This window comes from Labrus mixtus, chromosome 3 (assembly GCF_963584025.1).
Source record: "Labrus mixtus chromosome 3, fLabMix1.1, whole genome shotgun sequence".
Taxonomy (NCBI): Eukaryota; Metazoa; Chordata; class Actinopteri; order Labriformes; family Labridae; genus Labrus; species Labrus mixtus.
This window is the reverse complement of record NC_083614.1, coordinates 25,818,673-25,844,624: the sequence shown is the minus strand read 5'-3', so window position 1 is coordinate 25,844,624 and position 25,952 is coordinate 25,818,673. Positions and strand designations below refer to the sequence as shown.

Here is a 25,952-nt window from a genome sequence, read left to right as displayed (position 1 = left end):
TGCACTGTCCCTATTTTAAATAAATAACTTAAATAAATATATTTAAAAGAATCCCTGAATACTTTCTTGACAGAGGAAGAGCCGAGGTCATGACACAAAGACACTTGTTTATTTTTAAAATACGACGATATAATACACTTTATTGTCCCCTTGGGGAAATTTGTCTTGGACTCAAATGATAAAAGACTCTAAAAAGGACTATCATTGGTAACTTCTCTTTGTATCTGTATTTGAAAACATATTTATATTTTCATTTCATTGTACAGTGTTCCCCTTTGTTATTTTTTTGTATTATATCTTTGCTCTAATACAGTGTATAACTTCTGTACAGTTTATTTTAAATCACTTAGCTTTTACTACAACTTGTTTATTTTTACTTTTATTTGTACTTTTCTACTCTTTTTTTCTTATAATGCTAGTCTATTTTATATATAATTTTAACTTTTTTTTGTAGAAGCTGACTCAGGGAGAAACGCACAAGAATTCCAATGTACCTGTACTGTCCTGTACCTGTGCAAAAGGCAATAAACATCTATTCTATCTATTCTATTCTATCAAATGTTTGAGAAATCACCTTCAGTATTTTCCCTGATAGAAAATGGAATAAAGTGACTTTCACAAGAACCGCATCTTGTTCTTAAGAATATTTCTGCGCAATACAAACTAAAGGCGTTTGGACTGCAGGAACTTTTTCATAGCTTTAGGTCATCAATTTACGCTGCTTTCGTTTAGCTAGATGATTATGCAAAACTTGAGATGTATAAAAAAGGAACCTTTGTTGTATCAGATTTTATTTGTAAAGCCTGACTGAACAGAACACACTGTTTAAGACTGAACAGTGACAGAAGCCTGCAATTGAATGTTATGAAATGTTGAAGTAAACCACTACAACTGAATCTCTGGTGTCTTATAAACCCATGAGGGTTGGGCACTTTGTGTGCATGACACCAAAATAAATTCAATCAATCAATCTAGGAACTTTAAAGAGCTCTCCCCAATTTCTATTGATTCCTCACTGCAAGGACTATGCACTATTTTAGTTTCTAAATCCCTGTTTAGAGGAACCTTTTTTGCTCCTGCGTCGGATTAGGTGCCATGGCGGAGACAGAAAAATGAAAGTCCCCATGGTGTGTCACTCTCAGGATAGTCTCAGGATAGTTTCCTGAAAGTGAAAAAAATTACTATATAAATAAAATAAATATAAATAAATCTATAAACGTGCAGAAAGTTGTGTGATTAAAAGTGCATATAGTCTGTGATTTTTACTGTAGATGGATAGACTTGGACAGTTCTGATATTTTAATTTATTGAAAATATTCGAACATGTCCTTCAAAATATCTTCATCTCAGTTAGTCCTACAACGTAATTAAAAAGTACATTTCATGAAAGCACTGACCAACTGTTTTATATTTAGTTGCAGCAAAAACGTAACCATCTGATTCTTTACAACTTAGAAACAGTTTGAGACGATAAAATCTTACATGAATTATGTTTTTTGTTAATGAATGTCATGTGGAAGAGTGGCAAATTAAATAAGATTATTCTTTCTCTCTGCTCCTTTTCATTCAAGATTTGAGATTTTTATGTTTGTATTTAATTGGATTGTTTGGGCGATGAATTAAATAAACATACATAAATAAATAAATGTGATTGGCTGATCAGGGCATGCTTGAAGAAAAACGACAGCCATGATGTCAGACTGAATACCCCTGAATACAGGAAACACTTTTTTTAGAGCGTACAGTTTCACAAGCGTGAATAGTTCTTCTTCTGTGATTATAAAGAACTTATTTTTCAGTGTTATTCTTTAAACCCTGATATTAACTTCAGCCACAGAGGAAAGCTAAGAAAATGTTTTTTCAAATATCTACTTGAATCTGGTCACCAAAGAGACGAGAGGGACTGAACTTTGTCTCCCTTTTGGTTTGAAAAAGAAATCCAGCGCTGCCATCTAGCCTCGACCCCTTGAACACAGCATATTTGGGGCACACCGCGGCATGTGGAAATGAAACGGTTTCATGTGGCATAAAGATTTGTTTAGAGTTTTAAATGAGAAGTCTTTCCTTTGTGTCCACGTATGCTCCAGCGCGGTGCCAAGGTAGGGGTTGCCACTTTATTAGCAGGGCTGGAAGAGGATCCAGAGCCCTCAGACTTCCTCATCGCTACCACACAGGTCAGAGCCAAACCTGCTGTTTGTTAGTCAGCCTCCAAGGAAAACAAACCTGCCTCTTTAGCCCTGTTACCACAGAGAGAGGCTGGGGTAGGGAGGGGTGGGTGGGGGGCTGTACGGCATCACGGCTGGAGGAGAATCAAGCGAGAGAAAAGGGGCTACATCTAGTTGTGTGTTGTCATTGATTAGATTCAGCCTTTACAGTACGACATGACTTGACACATGTTGGAATAAAGTCGGCTTAATTTTTTTTTTGTGGGGGGGCCCTCTGACGCCCCCTAGAGGTTGATGCCTACCTCAGAAGTTTCCAGTTGGAGATTTAAAACATCTTCTTTTGTTTTCCTCTTTCGCTACTTACAGGAAAAAAATCAGTTAGTCTGTATAGAGTTATAGTTTCTATTACCAAGTTTACAGCGTAGTTGTGATGGTGTGTGACATGAGACTTGTGCAAGAGTCCCCCCTTTCGTTTCTGCGTGACTTGCTGTATGTGTGTGTGTGTGTGTGTATGTGTGTGTGTGTGCGCGTGCACTGGTGTTACAGAGCGGGGTCTGGGCAGTGTTCCCGTGTCCATGCACAGCCCCCAGAGTAAAGTAAACACAGCGGCTCTTTTCTCATCCTAGCCGTCAGCAGGCTCTCCCCAGGCCCGCGCCAGAGACCACACACCCAGACCACACACACACACATACACACACATGTATATACACACACACTGCCCAGACCTCTCCGCAGATCCATCCACATACTCGCATACACACAGACCACACAACACCAGCTCGGGCCCCTCGCACGCAAACCTAGCTGAGCTGTCATTCTGCCCAGCGTGTATATATGTGTGTGTAAGTGTGTGTGTATGTGTGGGCTGTCTGTGTGTTTGTGCACGTGTATTTCTAAGACAAGGGAAGGGAGGGAGGCGGGGGGGCTTGAAACAGTCCTGGAAGAGGAATCAGAATTGCACAAAATAGAGATCCCAGTCCTCTGCCCCCTCGCCCTCCCACTCTAAACATATGGGATTGATGAAGGATATACCGAGCTCTTGTTTTAGGCCTGTTAACCTCTTATCTTCTGCATGTCAGATCCGTAGCCCCTCCATTTCCTCTGACAAGCATGGGGCGGCAGCATCAACATGAGGTAAATCCCATCTGAGTTTTCTCGTTAACTCTGCGATGTCAGGGCAACGGGGGGGAAACCCTGCAGGAGAAAAGTATCCCGAGAAAGGTCGCAAGAACCTGAACTCTTACTCTGTTTTGTGCCACATGATATACCTCTCAGTACAAACAGTCCAATAAAAGACCAGCATGAAATCAGCGATAAAATAGTGTTAAAATAAAAAGCATAAATAAAAACTTAAGTGAGTCTTTACTGAAGAAAAGTTGCATGAGATTGTACAGGTGTAGCATGAACTCATTATAGTGTGAGATATGAATGTTTGTACGTTCGGCTGCTGCCTGAATCTAGAGGGGTTAATGTATGCAACTCTGCAGAATACTTTGTGGTATGCAGTCTTATGAAATAGAGGTTGCAACTGATTAATATTTTTTTTATTATAGAGAAAGAAATTAATCAGCAGGTATCTGTTTGAAATGTAAGAAAATAATCTTCTTTAGCCAGACAAACTAAGAGAAAACCCAAAATGTGCAACAAAGGAGAAAATCCTCAGTGATGAAATCCAAACCATGTTTTGTGTCTAAAATGTTTAAGCATCGGTACTTAAGAAACTTAATGAATTGATTGATGAACGACTGATTTAATGTTTAGTTTTATGACTATGATGGGATGGGACGGATCTGATGTAATAACAGCATAGTGTCCCATATTGATGTAATTTACATACAGATATCAGACTGACAATGCCGATCAGGAAAGATCGTTGGGCCTTTTAAACATCCTCAACTCGCACTTTGAAGACTGCAAAGAAGTGTCCTCAAATCGTCTCCATGACGACGGTCAGATGAGATGAGACACCTCCCACCATCTGATCAAAAGTTCAATTCTTACACTTCAGTTTAGCCAGCACAAAGTTCAGATACATATCTTTGGAATATTCTTTAATTGTATGCATTTATATATATATATATATATATATATATATATATATATGTATATATATATATATATATATATTGTGTAGCCTTACAAATTGAATCAGTGCATCTCTATTTAGGACTGTTTTATGAACTTTCTTTGATTAAAATAAAGGACAGCTCAAAAAAAAAATCTAATTCCCTGATATTTATCTAATGAGATCGTTTAAAATGTTTTAATCTGCTGCATGCTTTAACATTTTTAAATACATAAAGGGGATCTCAACATGTCGTGGAACACTATTCAGAAAATGTAACTGAAAATGTGCTTAATTAAGAAATTACAATACATAGGAATTTGGCAACATACTGTATGTCATGAAGTTTTTAAATGTCGGATATGAATCAATCAATCTTATCTTGATGTTGCAGAAATTGTCATGTGACTCCGCTTGCACATCCCGGGGGTTTTCTTGACCCCAAAGTAGGGAAAGGATCAACTATTGTTTAAGTAGTTAATCATTCAAAGGGCCAAACACATTTTTCTTAGCTTGTTAAACGTGAAGTTTGTTAGTTTTTTCTTCTGTTTTTGTCTGATTCTTTCCTTGAGTGTGTTTGATTTTTAGCAACTAGTCACACTTCTGCAGCTTTAAAGATTTATCTCTGGGAAAATGGTGTTTGAATTTGCACATTTTTAGCCACTTAATAGACAAATAATCTCTAGATTTAGTCATTTAGAATAAGATTACTTGATAAATATAAGGGTATTAAATGTCCGCCCTGGTTTAGATGCCTGCAGTTGCTAATGCATGAGTTGATTTTCCTCCTACAGGAAAGTCTCTTTCTCAAGTTGACTAATCAGCGTAGTGCTCTGTCAGGTTTGATTTCCTTTCATATCGTCGCCCTTTTGGCTCTTGGAAGCCGTCTTCCCCTCACTTGTACACCTACACCTTATTAGCGTCTGTGTAACTGTGCAGAAGGCTGACCACCCTGAACTCGTCTCAGGTCCGGTCCGTGTGAACTCGTTGCATTGTTTGTGCAGAACGTGTTTTGGCTGCGGAGCAAAAGGGCGGAAGCCCCGCTGAAGAGTGTCTGGATTGGTCGGCCCTTTTGGAGAGCTGGCAGTAATTTATTAGCAAACATCTGTGCTGCTGAAATACATCCTTTCATATTTTCATTTGGAGTCTTTTCCCCCCTCGTCCTCCGCTCAGCCCCAACATGAACTGATTTGCATGGGTGCTCCTTCGTTGGTACCGTAATCTGCGCTGCATTGTGTGGGCTTATGTGGAATGATTGGGGAGGCCAGGTTTATTTATCCTTCGCTGTGAGGTTTACATTCTTCCTTTCCTCCCTGCTCTCTGTCTGCTCCTTCGTTCTTGGCTGCCTTCTCTATTTTTCCTATTATCTCAGAGATAACTGCTGCAGTGCATACATTGTTTGGGAGACCTACAGGGTGGGAAATGAACGCGAGCTGCCAGCCTATTCTGCCTGCTCTCTGTCGTCCCGGGTCAATATTAAAAACATTGATATCCAAACTTTTTCACAGGAAAAAAACACAAACAGCTTGTGACCTTAAAAAAATAATAAAGTGTCTTATTACGAAAAGTTTGTGCTTCAATGTTAATAATTTTATTTCCCCTTTTCAAATCATCAGTTGTTCACTTCCTGTACGGTTCGGTGTTATTTAAAATACTTTTTTTCATCCTTATCCTTCAGCTTTTAGAACAAAAAGAAAAGGTGGATTATTTAAAAATAATTTCATGAATTAACTTAACAATAAATAACTTTTCATGTATGATCAGAATCTTAATGTGGCTTATTGCACGATGAAAATTAAGACAGGGAAACACAAATCAACATTGTGATGAAATGCTGTCGTCCTTCAGAGACACACTGGCCTTCAAATAGTCTGTAAGAAAATCATTAATCATATTTGTAAATTATTTAAAGGTAGGATCTTTCTCCTTGAAGGTAAAACATATTACATCATGATATCAAACAGATTGCAATGTGCCTTTCTCTGTTTCCTTTTCTTTTTTTTGCAGCTCTGATTATTTTAGCGCAGGGGTGACCCCCAAAATAAGGTGATAGGAACTGGGGACCCCCACTGTCCCTGGAGGTGGTGTAACATTTATCCAGTCTAAACACTGTCATATTATTTTAGTCATTTATTGTATAAAAAAAAAAAAAAAAAAAAAAAAAAAAACCTGAGAAGGAGAACACAAGTCATCTCTTGAATTACTTTTTTAAAATATATATTTTCACAATAATGGGTAAAATCTTGAAACCCCCTCTAAGTGTCTTGTGACCCCCAGGGATGGACCGACCCCCGCTTTGGGAACCCTTGTTTTAGCACCTAAAGTGTCATTACATGTTGACGATGGTGTGAACTGAACTTTTTTTTACCCTGTTTAGTTACTCACCATGTCCTCATGTGTGTGTCTGTTTCCATGCCCAGGAGCTGCTGATTGAGCGTGAGTTCCTGTCTGCCTCGGGCCACCATGTCTCGTTCCCGTCAGCCCCCGCTGGTCACGGGCATCTCGCCCAAGGAGGGCGCGGCCTGGACCAAGGTCACCATCCGTGGAGAGAACCTGGGCACGGGCTCGACCGACCTCATCGGTAATACTTTCAACCTCACACGAGCCACTCTGTCCTGGAAAGAATGTGTCTCTTCTGTGTTTGTTTGATTTTCTAAAATGAATTTCTGCTTCACAAAATTCTCAGCAGGAATGAAGACCCCCGTAATCATCCTGTACAAACCTCTTCATTATAATTTCATGTGACTCTCTTGTTTCTGAATGAGAAGTCAAGATTGAATGAACATTAGAAGATAAATAAACATAATGTAGACATTTATTTACACACGTGCTGCTGATTGACCCACACATAAATAAGACATAATCACATTTTAATTAACATTTATTTGATTTAACTAATTAAAAACCTCTTCATTTGTTGTTGTTTATATCTCGACGATTGTCTTGAGAAGAGGGGCATTAAAAAAGGAGTAAAAGTGTCTCTTTGGTGTTAGTTTCGCTGCGGTTTGTCGAGGATTTTAGTAACTTATAAGTGTATTAACTGATTTCATGAAGTCATCCGTCATCAAACCACAGCAGCCCGCTGTTTAAAACAGGCTGGTGTGGAGTTTATTATTGTTTATATGATATGTAAGTGGACAGGACGACGCCTGAATGTTGTCCACATTAATAATAATTTCATCACTTTTTGACTATTTATGTTTCACTTTTAGGACAATTGAGTAAAAAATACAATTTCTAAATTCAACAGGAAAATAAAAGAAACATTTAAAAATGTTTTTACAGCAGCCACATTTCACTTAATATATCTAAACTGCTCATCATCAGTGCTTTATTTCTTAAAGTTCTTAAAACATTTTTTTTACTAAAGTTTCAAGCTACTCAAAGCAAATAAATGTGATTTTTTTAAAATTTATTTATTTAATTTTGCAATCTCTTATTATGAAATTATTTTTGGCCTTTTTGACTTTAATTAGAGAGGACAGCTTGAAGAGAGACAGGAAGCGTTGGGAGGAGAGAGAGTGGGGGGATGACATGCAGCAAAGAGCCGAGGTCGGCGACAGGGAATTCAGCCTCCAAACAGAGGCAGTGTGACATAACCAGGAAGCTATCAGTGCCCCTAATTTTGCAATCTTAGCATAAAAACATCTTTTGTTTTTTGGCTTGTAAAGTTTCAAGTGCTCTTTAAAGGTTTGACATAAATCAAAAAAATCCCTCTGTCTTGTTAACCACATCAGCCTCTTTACAGTTAGAGTAGAAAATATGAACACAAATCTTCTGCTAATAAAAACAGGTTATTATTCTCCTACTGTGTCACATTCACATTTTCTACTTCAGCTGAAGTTTGTCCAGCTCCCTCTGTAGAGCTGGATTTCCTGGCACAACTTTACCATCTATCAAGGTGCATGAAGAGTGAAAGGCTAGGACAGATCAAAATGCTCCAGCAACACTTGACCACAAATCAGAGCGACGCATTTCGGCTTGTGGCGTTCATCAGGGCCACAAGCGGAAACGGATCAGACACAAAACATGACCTGTAGTTGAAGTAAATATTTAGATTTCTGAATGCCTTGTTTGAGAAAATCAAGAGTTCATCAACAACAACAAAACAAAGACGTTTTATTAACGTGTCGTCATGATTTTAAAGAGCATCCACCTTGTTCTCATTATGTGTTTGAACGTCACACTTTGCCTATATTTCCCCTCATGTTTGCCAATTTCTCCTCTTCCGTACTTCTCTAGTTTAAAGGGGAGGTAAGGGGAAACTTGGGGAGGGGTGGTGGTGGTGGTGGTGGTGGTGGTGGGTGGGGGGGGGTGGTCCAGAGGACTCACACACCACTCCACGCTTGGCCTGCGATGTTAGGCCAGTAATGCAGCTCTATTTCTGACCATGAATGTCCCTGGGGCCTGTTATTAGACAATTAGATATGCACAAATGTGTGCAAGTGCTTATGTATTCAAACAAAGTGGGCAGCAGAGAACAGAGGCAGGAAATGGGACTCTAATGGGCATATTATTCACGCTTTTATGGGCTATTTGTTGATCAGCTTTCACAGCCTTTGAGGATGTTTGACTACACACACGTGAAGCTTTTTTTTTTAGAATCCCCCTCTGCTGGAAACGTCTGAGTAATCCCTGCGTCTGTCCTCGAGTGTCCAATGAGTTTTAAAGAGGACGACAGATGTACACATTGTGCCAGTAATGGTCCACTTAGCACTGAAGTGACACCCGTTAGCTTAAAGGAGCTGAGTGAGAGGAAGCAAGGTCAAGGCCACCCACACCCATCCTGACCCCAACTTGAGCTTTAACCCCTGCTGACAGTCTGACTAAACCCGCTGATAGACGCCTATTCTGTGCGAGTGAGCGCCTCTTGTTTTAGATTGTTCCGAGTGTGTGTCGGTGCTACATTTTGTTTATTTATGCTGTCACTGTTTGCCTGTATCGCTCACCCCCCCCCCCCCCCCCCCCCCTTCTCTCTCTCTCTTCCCGTCTCAGCTCTGTCGATATGCGGCCACAACTGCCTGCTGACAGCCGAGTGGATGTCAGCCAGTAAGATAGTGTGCCGCGTGGGGCCTGCCAAAGACGACAAGGGAGAAATCATCGTCACCACCAAGTCCGGAGGTCTCGGCACCTCCACGGTCTCTTTCAAGCTGATCAGACCGGAGAGGATTGGTAAGAGGATTTGGAGGAAACATTTATTTCACAAATTTTACAAATTATTTACAAAAATGCAATTTCACTTTATTTTCTGACACCGCAAAGACTGAACAGAAATGAATCTTCATAGTGTTTGTTTATTTCAAACCAACAACTCAAATACACCCTTTTGACAGTGACACAAAACAGACACAAACAGGGGTTCCTCAAATGTTAAGAGTTAAGAGTGAAAACAGGCTTCATAAGTCACAGTCTGAGGAAGTCACAGTCACTTAATAAATCCTTCAAACGGGAGCTTCTTGGTGTGATATCTTGTTTTGCTTTCTTTCAGAAGCAGTGACAAAAAATCCAATGATTTGATTCTCAAAGAGCTGCTGATAATTGTCCTTTCAGCACCAAATCATTCATCTATCCAAAAAGAATCTGTAATAGTCCTGTGTCCTATAAACTCTTGGTTTAGTCTGCTTAAAGTGAAGAGAATTTAAAAAACAAAACAACGATGATGCTTTAAAGAAAAGGATGTGGAAATAAGAAGAGCAAGGAGAAATCCCTCCTGAGGGTAGATCTCTTCGCTCTACAACTTCAGAACAAACAAACATTGAAATAGAAGAAACAAAAAATTACTCAAAAGCAAAATAATTTTCACAACTTTGAGAACCAAACAAAAAAAGCTGACTGATAGACCCCTTTGTGGGATCTGATAAACACACAGGGATGTTTTGCACCAGCTATTAACGAAATATAAGAAGTGGACGCAGCCACCAGGACTTCACTTTTTGTTTGTAGACTCAAGATTTGAACCCCTCGAGTGTAGTGGTACCAACACCCAGACATCCAAAACACACAACAGCTTTTTGCTCAAATTAATTTGTCTCCAATCATGTGGGAGATTTTCTACTGTGTTGCCAGTAAACATTCATCTCTGACCACATTAAGGCTTTTTGGTGTGTATTATTGTGGACAGAGGAAGAAAGGCTGAGATTACATTTCTGCACAATGAAATTCAGACAGACTGAGACTCTGCAAGTTTCTTGTTGTTGCCTTAGCTACGGCCCGCAGTAGCCTGTGTTCAATACATTTTTATTATACAATATATTTATTATTTATCAATAAATACAATCCAAGACGACCCCAAGGTTGGGATAGCTTGCTCTAGTGGGTTCGCATCTCTAAACATCTATCCTCACTGACAGGTCGTCACGGTAACAACATCAAAAGGTAGCCACACTGAACAGCAGACCCTACGTACTTCTTTATTTCCCTCTAAATGGGACTTTACTTTACAAAATGAAAACATCACGCTGCATTGAAGAAGACTTATAAACTAGTGTTTCACAGAGGTAATAAAACAAGCGGGAAGGAGAGTATTTTTTAATAAACTTCATGACATGAATTTTGAAAGAGATGCAGGTTAAAGTTTCCTTCTTTGTTGGCCTCCAAGAGGCTACGTCCGCTTTATATATACAGCCTATAAATAGGTTCCATATGTACAGAACAGAGAGCGCCGATTAGACAGAATTTGCACCAGTTTTGTAACCGTACAGAGGAACATGTTTGAATATGAATAAATAGGTTGTCATGCAGCATGAATTCATTAGTTGATGTCAGAGGGTGCAAGTGCACATCTGATGTGTATCTAAGTGTAGTGACGCGTGTCATGCTTCTGCTGTCCCTTCCGTTCCTGCAGGTATCCTGGACCAGTCTGCAGTGTGGGTGGACGAGATGAACTACTACGACATGAGGACTGACCGCAACAAAGGCATCTCCCCGCTCTCCCTGAGACCCAGCAATCCACTGGGCATCGACATAGACAAGTACGGGCCGAGAACACCCGAATACACACGAGTCGCTCAGCACAATCACACCGCCATAAACACACACACTCTTCTCATTGAGTCATGGTTTACATCCCCAAAACAGAAACAAACTCTCCCCATATGCAGGCGTTTGAAATATTTTGCCAACACAGCAATGGCTGGGCAGCCTTTAACCGCCGCTCACGGGGAGTGGAAACACAATAATTGTGTATAAAACAGAGAGGACGACGGTAGAGAGGGTTATTGGAAAGAGCCAAAGCTGTGTCCCACACACATGTTTTTGTTGCTGCCTCGGAGCGGGCGGCGTGGTGCTGCCTCCCACGCGCCTGGCAGGGAGTGCAGAAGTTGTAATATATAGTTTGTGTTGTCAGGTTCTGGCATTTCTAGCTGAGTGTTTGTTTGCTTAAGAGGGGCCGGGGGCAAGTGACCGCTTGTGGCCAGAGATGAGACCCCCATAAAAACAGGCCGTACCATTCACTGGTCTGCCAGGGTCGCTCTAAACATCCAGTCTGCACAATAATCTTTAACCTCATATATGAAAACACTTTAGTTATATGTTGACGTGATAATGGAAGGTTTTTCAAAATAAAACACCCCTTTGAGCTTCTGATCCGAGAAGCATTTTGTAAGTGTAGCATCACTCCTGTGCACATTGCATCGTGATGTTCCTAAGTAATGAGGAAGTAGAGATGGAAACGTTTGAAACACAGATGTAACTATTGATTTCTGAACTACAAGGTGTAACGTTTGAGCTGCCGGCTTAGCCAGCTGAAAAAAACACAAGTGTGCTACAAAAACACAACGTATCACCCAGTTTAAGTCAGTCAAGGGTATTAGACCACATGTTTTCCCTCCAAATTTAAAAGTATGTTTAAAATAAAAGAGAGAGAATAAAAGAGAACTGTGGGTGAAAATTTTACAGAACAAGGTCTATCTTATGCAACATGTGTTAGATTCTCCCCTCACTCGGAACTTCATGCAAACACTGTATCTCCCCTTGTATGCTAATAATGATAATCTAGGAAGTGCAAAAACCTTTAACCAGATTATACTTACATTTGCTGCAGGGTCTTCAGAGTTCATAATGTTGAATGCTCAATGAAGGCACAACATTGAGAGGTGGAGCGACTGAGGACTGGAGAGGAAACTGTCTTACTTTTTACATTTGTCATATCAAGCAACATTTCTTACATTATTAATACACCTGGCAAAAAGCATGTGAGACTGAGGTACAAACTGGGGTCATTGATTGATCTGGAAATCAAGGCCTGATTTCTAACACCTCACTTTCAAAATGCATTGATTGTGGAATAAAAGTCTACACACCCTTAATATCTCACCCAGTATTTTTCATACCGTTTTCTTTTAAAAAAATCTATCATGTAACACCCACACGTCTTGAATAACAAAGGGTAATAACCGTTCTTCTTTGTGTTTTCTGCAAACTGAACATATACAAGAGACTGTGACTAACAGGAGCAAAGTAATGATGCTTTTAACTCGAGGATTGCCCCACCCCCTAGATACCCTCATTTGCTTTTATCCTAACAAATCTTGAGTAGGTGCATAGAGATCTTAATTGTCGTTAAATGTGACATTGCAGTGGCACCGGGAGCGTAGTTGTTAGTGTGAGCGCCCCATATACGGAGGCTCTGGTTCCCCAAGCAAGCGGCCCGGGTTCAAATCTGTCCTGTGGTTCGTCATTCCTCACTCTCTCTCTCTCCCTCCCAGATGTCTTACTCTATCTACTGTCCCATCTCTAAATTAAGGCATAAAATAAAGAAGAGCTGTTAGAGGATTGTCCTCTGTGAGCGTCTATATGTGGTAACTTCTTAGTCGTCATGACGACAAGGTTTGAAAACACTTGCAGAAAGTGTGACCTATGTTAGTGTAACCTCTACACTCACCTGCAGAAATAATATGCAGCACACAGTAAATGTATTTTTCCAAAAACAATTTGTGTTTTTTACTCAGAATTGAAGATGAATCATACACCATTACTCTGGTGATACATGGTGTCAAATTGGACCATTTCTACAAGTCTAGAAATGTTGAATTAAATGTTGAATGTTGAAGAGCGTACTACTACAGGCTACTGCTTTTGTGAGTGCACTCCTGATATAGTCCGTTTGTGTCTGTTTATATGTTGTGTCTATTTTATTTATCCCAGTTCTTATTCTATAATACTGTACTGCCGGTGTGTTGGTTTTTCTATGTTTATATATACATATACGTGTGTGTGTGTGTGTGTGTGTGTGTGTGTGTGTGTAGCTGCATAGTGGGTGGTGGAGGTGGGGGGGGGGGTTCGGTTTGTGTAGGCCACGGGTCATTAGTAGAGATCAAGCTTCCCTAATGAGTGCTGGGTCCTCCAGGGGAACCCAGGCGTCACACACTGCACTTCCCACGCCAAGCTCTCTCAGCCTGGCTACTTTTGGCTGCACACTGCCCCCTGCTGGAAAATGTTGGTAGTAAATATTGTGCCACCAAGCAGAGCCTCCTCTCTCATAAAGTATCTCAAACGAACGTATACATTATTTTTTAATTTATTTTAGAGTCATTGCCGTTTGTAGTCGTGTTTTTCTACTTTTTTTTTTTCTGTGTTAATGTTTGTTTATCTTCCTTCTCCCAGAGGTAAATTCCCTCAGAAAGACATGGAGCTGACATTTCCCGGAATGAGCGGAGACTTCACCAGTGAGAACTTCTCTGCCACCTGGTACCTCATAGAGAACCATGCAGGATCCAGGTAACTCCTTAGACATCAAATATCTCTAGTGATCATTCCTCAAAATGGACGATTGACAGTGACATCCGACCCTTTAACACAAGCTCTTGAGAAAGCAGAGCAAGTTTTTAATTACTGTAGATGCATGAGAAGTTGCGGTTGCATCTTTTTTTTTTTTTTTTTTTACTAGAGAAGTGACACATGAGACAGGAGGTCTACAGGGTGGTGCAGGTGCAAAGCTCAGGTCTGCGATAACTCCCTCTGGCACCTCAACAAACAAAAAGTGAAATATATGGAAGGTTGTTTTCATTGTGCTAGAAGCTCGTACTTGTTTGTCAAGGTTATTTTTCAGCTTTACAGGACCTGCATTGTTCAGGATACACTCATACAACAGATGAGGAGATGATTAGGACTCAGTTAAAAGACCAAAAATACGTCCATGTTGAGGATGTAGTTTCTAAGTTATGTATTTTCCTTGATCGTCTCGTGCTTCAGGAACTGCTCAGTTTGTAGACGAGGCCGGCGGCTGACCCAGAAGCCCTGAGCCCAGTTGACTGTCATGTCAGGGCAGAGGAGAGTTATTTTGGACTCTCCTGGCTTCCTCTCCCCCCGTGCTTAGCCTTCCAGTAACCCAGACCCCCAGGATCCAGCATGACCAGGGGCCTCTGTTTGGACCTCGCTGGGTGGCTGTTTCTTCCTGCGGAGGAAACCTCACTCAGGAGGCTGACACACGTACGCACATCAGCCCAGAACGCGTGTGTGTGATTGTGTTTCTTAGAGGCGGGATTGTAGGTGCACATGTGTCTTAAAAAAACAGGAAAGTAATTTTAATCATTAATTAATTTGTATAAATGCAGTCATCTTAAGATTCATGAAATCAGATTATTGAGGGAGAAAATAGATTTGTCAGGAGAGCTCAGGAGAACTGGTCTCTGCTCAAGTTTAGGAGATAAATGAAAAACAAACTGACTTAAATCAAGGGTGAAAAATAGATCAACGAGAAAAAAACCTAGTGTGTGCACATCCAAGCAAAATGCATACAGGTGCAGGGTTCGGTGCCTTGCTGAAGGGCACCTTGGCGGTACTCGGGAAGTGACCTGGCACCTCTCCAGCTACCAGACCAACTTCCGTATTATTGGTCTTGAACCGGCGACCCTCCGGTTCCAACCCAAGTCCCTACAGACTGAGCTACTGCCGCCCCCGTTAATAATCTGTGAATTGTCATTAAATCAAAATGCCAACCATTTGTTGCCTCTCCCTGTTTGACATCAGAAGTTGGACTGTATATATTACATTTCTTGGTCAATGACAGAATAACAAATTGCACACCTGATTTAACGGAGTGAACTTTTTATGTTTTTGTTTCCTCAGTTTTGAGCAGCTGAAGTTTGCATCCAGTAATCTGAAGAAGCAGGCTACGAAGAAGAACGAGGGGAGTCTGGCCTACGTGAAAGGAGGCCTCAGTACCTTCTTTGAGGCCCAGGACGCTCTGGCAGGTGAGAGGGATTAACACTTTTTTTTTTTTTTTTTTCTTTTAATGCGATGTGAAACAGCACCAAATGGTCTACAATTAATACGAAAACTTCCCAATCATCACTCTCCATCTCTGCTCAGAAAAGAACTCTTGATTTTTCTGGAAAGTGTGCAAGTTTAGTCGTGTCTTGGGAATTTTTGCTCCCCCTTCCTCAAAATGCGGTTTTTGCAGCGGTTGATTAAAGAGGCTCATTTGGCGGCCGTGTGAAAACCCTCTGCTCTCTGCTGCAGCTACACCGGCCAACCTCAACACGGCTAATTCTCCTTCATCAAAATGAGATCAGCTCTCACCTGTCACACACGGCCTCACTTGAGTCTCCCTGGAGCCTCGAAGTGGACACACGCTCACACTTGTACTTAGTCACTGACACACACACACACACACACACACACACACACACACACACACACACACACACACACACACACACACACACGCACTCACTCACAATCATCCTTTAAATGCCAGAAAGATTTCAAGGTAGCAGAGACGGACTGCTGTCGCTCTGCCAGGTACTCCAAATCAATTGTTTGCTTCATCATTCATACTTTTGTCTGTTTACTCTCTCCTCCCGCCGTAGCCGCTCAGTTACTTCCCCTTACTATTTATACGTACACTTTTCTGCCTCCATCATTATTATTATTGCTTTCTGAATGTTTGTGCCCCGGTTGGGAGAGAGGCGATGTTTTCATTGTTAGTGGCTGAATCTAAATAAACGGAGCAGCCCAACACAATGCAGGCCAGAGTATTAGGACTGATAGTGCCGATAACAGACCCAATATGACCAACGTGAACAATACACAGTCATTCTCACGTTCAGACTGAGCGTGCCTACTGTGTGCCCGCTGCCCCAATGGGAAATGTACAGATGGAGGAAGCGATGCAGCATAGATGGACTCGATTGACCTGTGAGCCAAGAGGACTTCATGCTGCTTTTATGACCGGTGGGACAGGATGGGATTTACTGTATATGTCCGATTACTCTTCATGAGTGCTTACAAAGATTTTAGAGAAAAAGAAACCTGTTGAATTAAACAGGGAACGCTGACAAAGCAAAGAAACAATTAGTCAATATCTCAATGATCATCAACCAAGCAAGAGTAGTGAAGTGGTCTCCTGTTGTCTTATTTGGAGGATTGTCAACATGAACATTTGGAAGATTTGTTGTGATTTTCAAAGATTTTTACCTCGACAGCTTTGTTGCATGACAAATGCTCTGCAACAGATTTCCAATAGTAATACTAATATTTTAAATATAATAGGAACAGCTCCTGTTTCCCTTAATAAAGGTGTCACCACTTTTTGAAAGTTTTGGTCTGGTCTCGGAATCTAAAGCATTTTAACTCTGTCTTGTCTTGGTCTCAGGCTGGGCGGACACAGGATTTTAAATCAAGACCTGTCAAGTCCACCACTGATCGGCTATTTTTCCACGTCATTACTTTGATTAGAAAGAAACGCCTCCTTCTAAAAGAACCAATTACTTCAATTCATTTGTAGTTTGATTTTTATCCTCCGGTTAAGACCAGAAACCTTCCCGGTGTTACCCACCCACTGAACACAGGTTGATGATTTTTCAGTGATGTCTCTTGGTCTTTTCTCGCCCTGCCTTGGTCTTTCTTGGTCTTGACTTGTTCTCAATCCCTTCATGTCTTGGTCTTGTCTCAGTCTCGTAGCACTCTGGTCTCAGGTATGTCTTGGTCTGGGTTAGTCTGGTCTTGACTACAACACTAGTAGTGGCGGATTATCACCCCCATTTCCAACAACAGGCGGCTGTTCTTGTCAAATCAAATTTGTTTGTAAAGCAAATCAGAATTTTCCTGCAGGCACTGCACATTGTGTACAATACAACCCCACAGTTTGTCCTCAGAAAACTGCCTAAAAACACACTTTATCAAACAAACGAAAAATTCAGGAAGAGGAGGGAGGGTACTTCGCTCTCTTTTGGCCAAGAGACAGGCAATAAATTGTGTGTATACAGATTAGACAAACAAAACATCACAGCATATAGAGGATATGATGACCCTATTACAGACACATCTACATGAGGCATACGTGTTCAATATGAAAGCTTTAAAAACTATTCTCAACATTATCCACCTGCAGCATCGAGCAGAAGGAGTTAGCTACATGTAAGGGAACATTCAGTGGGCTAATCCAAACTGAGACACAGCATCACTCTGTGACCAATGAGCCTGCTCGTCTTTATTCAGAGAGTTGTAAATGTGTGAATGTCTTCACCTTGAATATCATTTAACTCCCATTTTTCAAACGTGATTCCCCGAAGAAGAAAAAGAACCCTGTAATATTTGAAGAATTACTTTTACTTCCTGTCTTATTCCTTCTCTCCCTGACTCATTACAGCACTCAAACATCCTCTCTCTGCCAATATTTAGCTCTCAGTCATAAAAAAAAGTGAAGTGGTGTTTCAGAATTGATAGCTTTAGTGGAGATATTCTGTATACTATGCACGGTCAGCCAAACCGACATACCAGCCTGCACGCTCTCGGCGGTGGAGCCAGCTCGGGAAGGCTCTGCAGCAGCTCACTGCCAGGCCTCGTTAGCACAGCTGTCCGAGCGACTGTGAATCCTTTCTTTGTCTCCCAGCAGCGTTTGGCATGTTCCCTGTTGTTCCTAGTCATTCCAAATGACTCTTACCTAAAATGTAGACGTGAATGTGTAAAAGAAATTAGCAACACAAAAAAAATACTTGTGTGCTTTCCTTGTTCAGAATTTGATGTGTGAGAAGTTGTTGTAGTGCTCCCAGCCCTCTCAATCACCATCAAGTCATTTCTGTCTCCTCGACTGTTTATTTTCACTTTTGCTTGCATGTGAGATTTTTATTGATGACCATAATAGACGTCTGGAGTTATTTCATAATGCGAGCGTCCTGCTGCCAGCAAGGTGGAAACAAAGAAAAGAAGCCAATTCTGGGAAAAGAAATGAGGCAGATAGAAAATATTTACAGAAAACAGCTGGACTCTGGCTTTAATATCCGAGGCAGTTTGTCCTTCCCTCCTTTGTTCTTTTCTTCTCAGACTGCTCACCTGTGCAGCTGACCATCTCCGGCATAAACAGAAAAACTAAAGTCCTAGATCTCATTTAAATGAACTCTGTGCACAGTTTAGGCTTCTGCATCTGCAAACCACACATCTGTTAAATATGCTGATGGGGTTAGTCAGATAAATAAAGATGACTTCTGGATAATCGAGAATAAGACTGAGAGCTTTGAAGGCCAGCAGTGCTCAGGTTGTATTCATGAAGGGCGGATCAAAAGTGCATGATCAAGTTTTATAACCTTCAAAGATTTTTGGGGCGCCAGCAGCCTAATGGTTAGTGCTCCTGAATAATGTACAGAGGCTGAGGTTCTCGAGAGTTGGCGGCCATATTCAAATTGTGGCTCCTTTCCCGCATGTCATTCCCCACTCACTCTCTCTCAGTCTCAGTCTCACAGTGTCTGCCAACGAAGCTTTAAGCGCCAAAGTAATGGATCTTCTTCATGCTAATGTGAATAGAAATACACATTGTTAGGTCCCCCAGATTGCTAGGGGATGCGTGGAACAACAATTACTATTTCCATTTAATAAGACAGATGCGTAGGAGAGCGATGTGTCTGTCCAAAACTTAAAGGTGAACCCCCGCACACTGCCTAACTTTCAAAACAAACATTTGAATAAAATAAAAGATGTGGTAAAAATATTTTTAATTTGTGTCTTTTAGGTATTAAATCATAAATCTCTATCAGCACAAGTTGTTGCACCTCATTTAAATTAAGAGAAGAAATGTAACAGAGGCATCCCACATTGCAAAGAAAAAATTGCAATAACGACAAACACAAATCTCTACAATTCTACAATTCATTTAGCAGACGCTTTTATCCAAAGCAACGCACATCAGAGAGTTACTTATCTCATTTCATAATAGCTTCAAAGTATACCCATTATCTGAGATTTCCAGTTCTATTTGCATGTCAACAGTATTAACTGATTAAGACTTCAAAAGTAACAGCAGGACCAAATCAACATTTCTGCAACCAACACTTGAACCCTGGAATTACAGTAAAATCGCAAAGTTACAAAAAGCAGCAAAAGACACTTTTTAAAATCCATAAAAGATTATTTTAATTTGACATTTGTGCTTGAAACTTCCCCAAAAAGATTCATGGTTCATTAACGAATTTACTGATTCATAGTTTCAGCTCATAGACATTTAATTAAATCATTTTGTTCCGAGCCCCTTTGTGTTTAACGTGCAGTTTCACGTTGTATATCAAAACATCTGTCCTTGTTCGGGGCTCCGATTGCGTTTTGTAGTGACCTGATTTTTATGCCAGTTTCCAGAAAACTCATCGAGTCAGTGTTTGCTCTCAGTGTTAGCAGACATTTTGTTTGATGTAATATTTGACTTGTTTTGCAGAAAGGAATTTTTTTTGCAGTGAGAAACTTAGTGGTCCCGTAAACACTCCATGTGAACCGCCACAGAGCGCTGAAAGAAATGGAAGGTTTTCAGGGGATTGTGACTTTTTTTTCTTTCTCTTTCGTTGGCGACAAATAGAACCATGTCTCTTGAGCTCGAGCTGCTCTTGGCTGATTGACCGGACTGACAGACTGTCGGAGAGTCCAGGGTTGTTTCTACTAAAATGTTGAAATTTGAGGTTTTTCATTGTTGTGTGAAAAGGAAGTCTCCCAGTGATGCAGGAAACGGAACAGCTACCGTGGTCCAAAAATGCCAGATTCCCAGGGCCTATTCCCTGAGCCCCCAGCCCCGGCAGGAGTCAAAACATCATCCAGCTTTAGAATCCAGGGACGCTGTATTTTTATTCTTATTCATTTCTTTTTTTTTCCCTGGACGGTTCCAGGAAGTGAAGTGGGAGCTGTGGCTCTTCCTCAGGTCCTGGCTTCGTGTGTTATCCGGACTGTGGCCTGATGTTTAGGTTAGCCGTGACGTCAGGAGCACTTCAGTGTGTGACAGATGCAGAGGACACACAGCTGGCAGCAGGGCAGGAGTGGTGGGGGGGTGAGCATGGAGACGTAAACCAGATCTGCAGCGTGTGTGTCTTCCATCCTGTGCTCTCCGTCGTCCCAACCTGTATTTTCCTGCAGTGTTTTCTGCCGTTCAGTGAGTAGTGCGAGGTCCAGGAAAGGGCCTGCAACGTCCGAACCGATTAGGCAGTGGCATGTTTGAACAGTGGGCTCTAGGAATACCTCGGTCTCTGCCTTGAGGCTTCTGTCTGTCAGAGTGGACCCACATATTTATTTACAGAACTCTCCCCCCTTCACTTTGCCTCCCACTCCCTCCGCTGTCTCCAACCTCTGCTAACAGCAAATATCAGTTACTTTTAACTAGAACGAGAATGAAAGAATTTATCAGCTGACCTTCCCCGGCTCCTAGTGTCGTTAAAGTTTGATTTAAAAGACCTTTACATTTGCAAATATCACTGAATGTTTGATAATCCATCACGGCCTTTTAGATCCTCGAAATACAAACTGAGACCCGACCAAAGGCCATAAGAGGTTCACTCTCTGTTATCATTTTATACTACAATTTATTCAACCACACCTTTAAAAACACTTGATCTCCCCTCTTTTGATTTTTTTTACAGTTTCTCCCCTTCATTGTAAAGCACTTCAAAATGATCACCCCTGTATGAAATATGCTCCACTAAAATATTGTTTTAAAATAGTTTCTATAAATGTTGGACGGACAAGGGAGGCAGTGAAGTGAAAAGATTCTTTCTCACTCTCTCTGTCTCTGAACTTCATTCTTGAGATGTCTGCTTGTCACATATTTGAAATGCTCCACATCCATGTATGAGAAGGTCTCCTAAGCCTTCTCCAACTCTCCTCCTCTCTGTCAATAAACCAACACCACGGCTCTCAGCACCCAGCTGCCCACTACTGCACACCATTTATTTATCCATCGGGGCAGCCACACCACTCACTCTGCCTCTGCCTCTCTCTCTCTCTCTCTCTCTCTCTCTCTCTCTCTCTCTCTCTCTCTCTCTTTCTCTCTCTCTCTTTCTCTCTGTTTTCTCCCCCTCCCTCACCTTGTTTTTAATCTCCCTCTCTCTCCCGTGTACAGTAAAGCTCTACATGCTAAGTGATGGCTTCAAGCCATCAGAGGGTTCCTCCCTCCACCCTCGACTTGAAACATTTTAGATTGGTATTACCTCCGGGTCAGAGGGCTCCAAATGTCCCAGGACCACAGAGCGCTGCCGTTAATGACTCTGCTGAGGTGAATTGATCCAGTACAGTAACCACTGGAACAAGGTCGGGTCATGTTGCGTGGGAACAGGCACAAGGGGAGGCGGGGGTGGAGATCGGTGAGGTTATCTCCCATCAACCACGGGGGCAGGGCCTGTTTATTGTTTTACCTTCAGTTCCTGAAATTGAAAATGTTCCTGTCGTACAGCGTAGCAGACCGTTTCCAGCTCTTTTCCTGCCAATATTTATTATTTCTCTGATTTTAATTGAGTCTGTTTCACTGTATTCTGTCCCTCCTAACCATTTATTACACAAATAAATACAAACTTTTGTGTTGCAGCGATCCACCAGAGGCTGGAGTCTGATGGGACGGAGAGAGTGGAGGGATCGATGACCCAGCGTCTGGAAAACATCCTCAACAGTAAGCAACAATTAATCAAACAAAGTGCAGACGAAGTGCAGATCGTGTTTATATATTGCCCCCCTTACGCTGCTGTGCAGATTCAATATTATTTCTATTATTATTATTCTATCTATACGCTCTCTGCATGTCAAGGCCCAATTTCATGTGTCTTTTCTTGCATTAAATTCAATGACTATCACATGCGTATCAGGTGCATGACTAGCTATGTCTGGATAAAGACTTATAGTCTTCAAGGGTACATTTGGCATACAGCTGTGAACACTTCATACAATTAACAAGTGATCACACACACTCATGGAAATGTTCACCTGGCGGGCATGAAAGGCGTTCTACTGCTACACACTGTGGAGAAGTTATCAGTCTCAGTTGCCATCTACTTGTTTTACTAATTTTTACATTTTAATGAAAGACAGCTGTTATTAAAGTGGACAAACTAACCGGACGAGAAGACAAGCCAGAGTTGTTGGACTTCTACAGAATTTAATCTGAGAATGAAAACCCAGAGAAGAGGAGGTTGTGGATAAATGCTTACTGATGCCCCACTGTGTCTCATCGTGCGATAAACCATTGTGTTAAGTTTTTCAAAATATTCCTGCCTCTTTACTAACTTTACTGCCCCACAAGAGTGACTGAAAGTGATCCTGATATTCTTGTTAGGTAACATTAACTAGCTAATATTAGGTAGTTAGCACTGACTCACTGAAGTTTTGACGAGGAATTTCTTGCCCTTCACTTCCCAGACGATTACATTATTGACCCAGCCACATCGAAGATACGGAAAGCTGTCCCTATTTATGTAGACTTTTATCCTGCAGCAGTTTAACAGACAGGACTCTGCACTCAAATTCATCCCAACGTTATGTCCCGCCTTCTATCTTGGGATTGGTTCTTTCCTGTTTCAGTTGGAAATACGTCACAACAGTTAGATACTATCGAAGTTCTGTTTCATGGGGACTTTAAGGGACCTTTAGTTGAGATCATTCAGTCACACATTAGTCAAGGTCTTAAGGTCAAAGTCAAGGTTGTCTATCTTATCCATGTGAGAGGGCAATTTGTTTTTCAGTCAGCAGTAAAAAAAAAAAAAAACCTGACATACATACAGCCAGCAATCAGCATAAGAGGGACACTAAGAAGTAAAAAGTCCAATAAATATTTCGGGACAAATGAGTTCCTCAGTTTCTTTGTCTTTACTGTACATGTAGCTGCTGTGAGTTAAGTATGTAAAAAAACAAAACAGCTGACAACACAAAAGTTAAAATGAAAGCAGACGGATGCTCCTCCTGTCCGGCTTCACCCTCCACCAGTTAACACACACTTATCCTTCAGTATGTCCCCGTTTTCCCACCCCCTCAGCTCATACATGATAATGTGCCTCCTTTAATGGAGGGTCAATAAGCGGGTCCTTTTCCCGGAGTCCAGAGTAAATAAACCCCCCAGCCGGACATAGCTTTCATCCCCACAGCCCACACTCGCTGGCTTGTTACCCAGTGGGGCCAGGCCACCGTTCACCCACAAAGAAGCATGCGTCAGACACACAGCACCAATCAGCCAATCACGCGTCAGAACGTTAGCTTCTCGACAACTCAGACCGTCTAGTGAAAAAATGTGAAGTATTCCTCTGTTCAGTCCCATGCTATTTTTTCTTCAGGGATTTGTTTTGGGGTTGGGAGGGGTTTTGTTTTGATGAGGAGATTTTTTTTTCTTTCTGTTTGACGGCACATCTGAGACCACCCAGGAAGCCGGCTAGTCGTGCGAAGCTTGCGCTAAGCTGTCAGCCTAAAGAGATAGCTGTCACTTTCCTCTCAAAGCTTGCTCTGCTGTGTCAGAGAGAGAGAGAGAGAGAAGAGAGCAGGAAGAAAACCAGAGGCCGACATTAAAAGGGAAATGTGGTATCGACATTTATTTTTACAGTATCCTGGTTTCTCGTTCTCTCCTTCCCTCTTCCACTCTCTCACTCCTTCCCTCGCTCTCTTTTTCTCGTAGGAGCGAGTGATACCGCAGATACTCTCTTCCAGGAGGTGCTGGGGCGGAAAGACAAAGCTGACTCCACACGCAATGCTCTCAACGTCCTGCAACGTTTCAAGTTTCTCTTCAACCTGCCACTCAACATTGAACGCAATATCCAAAAGGTACCGTCCGTCCACAAACACAAACTGTTTATATGTAATAAGAAAAGAGACACCAGCACATGTCTACTTCTTCAAAACCAAATAATTAAATAACTCAAAGCTTCCCTTTGTCAACAACCAGTACACTTATAATTCTGCCTTTTAGATCCAGGCCTGTGTGCACTGTACTTAAATATTGTGATAATTCAGCTCGCTGGTTGATAGAGGAGATGGAAATCTAAAATCAGAACTTCCCTATACAAAGTTAGTACTGGTCCATTTTAAGGCTGTTCTCATCTGAGTACTATTAGGACTAGTCCTGACATTCTGTGTCATCTCTAAATATGGAAACACAAAAATGTTCTAGTTCTGTGTTTTCAGATTTGTCTCTCATCATAGCACAATGGTGAGAAACCAGATAACCTAATACATCTCAATAAAGCATCTATACTGTATACATATATATATATATTTATATACTATTTAAACACTACATTACAATGTCATGTCACAATTGTGCTCTGAAAAAATATCTACTCACAATAAAATCCCAAACATTATCAAGTGGGGTCATGTCATCCAGAGGGTGGAGCTTAAAAGGGATCAAATACACAAAGGGGATCATGATTGATAACTAAAGAAAGAAGCTGGGATTATATCATTAACACGACTTGTTTTTTTGCTCTTAGGGTGATTATGATGTTGTGATCAACGACTACGAGAAAGCCAAATCTCTCTTTGGCAACACCGAGGTCCCCGTTTTCAAAAAAGGTAAACACATTTATTATCAACAAATGAATGAAACAAATTAATTAAGACCCTTTCTCACTTTACGGTCACTGTCTGCACCCTGCTGCTTGCTGGTTTTATAACTAAAGTTTTTTTAAACTAGTTTTTTTTATTATTTCTGAAATGTGTATTTGTGTGCTGTCTCTCTTATTGTCCTTTTTTTTGTAATTACTGCAATGACGATATTCTCTCTCCATCCAGCTATCGTATTATCTCTGTTTAGAGTCTTTAAATCCTGCGTGAATTGGTTTTCCTGTTCCTCTGTTGCAGTGTACGCCGAGGTGGAGACGAGGATCACAGCTCTGAGGAGCCTCTTATTGGAGAAACTGCTGCAGACTCCGTCAACACTGCACGACCAGAAGAGATACATCAGGTCTCTTTTTTATCCGTCTGTATTTCTCCCAGTCTTCATGTTTTGGTCTTACACATCTCATCCTGTTGATGAGTTTGTACATAACTCGCCTCCTTCATCCTGCCGTGACAGTTTTTCATTTCTCCATCCGTTAACGTGTCACCCCGTCTCTCCACACTGCAAACAGTCTGTGAAACTGTCTCGACACATGTAGTCATTCATTACCTTGCTTTGGCCTCTTTGATGTCTGCCTGTGTCATCGTTTACCAGAACTCCATCCTCTCACTTTTCTCTCTCAACGTTCAATATTCTTCTCAGCCTTTTGTTGTCACTCTCTTTGATTCTGTTTCTATCCCCCCTCTCCCTGCCTTTCTTCCCCTTCTTTCCCCCCCCCTCCATCTTTCTGTCCATTCCATACTTGTGGTCTCTCCAAATTTATTATTGTTAAGACCAACCTGTCAGGATCACAGAGACCAGTTCTCGACCACACGGCAACATCTTTCATCCTGCTGCATTAGGCACGGCTCTGAACGCCCACTCGGCTCCTGTTTACTCTTGCCATGGACGGTGGGAGCTGTGTGTGTGCATGTGCGTGTGTGTGTGTGTGCCTGTGTGCCTG

The 25,952-nt window shown here is 41.4% G+C and overlaps 1 protein-coding gene across 2 annotated transcripts in view; it reads left to right on the top strand.

Annotated features, from left to right (window-relative positions):
- exoc2 (exocyst complex component 2) overlaps positions 1 to 25,952 on the top strand; it is a 55,061-nt gene that overhangs the window by 5,774 nt on the left and 23,335 nt on the right. For both annotated transcript variants that reach the window (XM_061034267.1, XM_061034265.1), the window contains exons 2-10: positions 6,651 to 6,811; positions 9,226 to 9,402; positions 11,075 to 11,201; positions 13,834 to 13,947; positions 15,298 to 15,422; positions 22,001 to 22,081; positions 24,068 to 24,213; positions 24,882 to 24,963; positions 25,252 to 25,354. In XM_061034267.1, coding sequence (XP_060890250.1) covers positions 6,694 to 6,811; positions 9,226 to 9,402; positions 11,075 to 11,201; positions 13,834 to 13,947; positions 15,298 to 15,422; positions 22,001 to 22,081; positions 24,068 to 24,213; positions 24,882 to 24,963; positions 25,252 to 25,354 — 1,073 coding nt within the window. In that variant the 5' untranslated portion in view covers positions 6,651 to 6,693. The remainder of the gene's footprint in view (positions 1 to 6,650; positions 6,812 to 9,225; positions 9,403 to 11,074; positions 11,202 to 13,833; positions 13,948 to 15,297; positions 15,423 to 22,000; positions 22,082 to 24,067; positions 24,214 to 24,881; positions 24,964 to 25,251; positions 25,355 to 25,952) is intronic.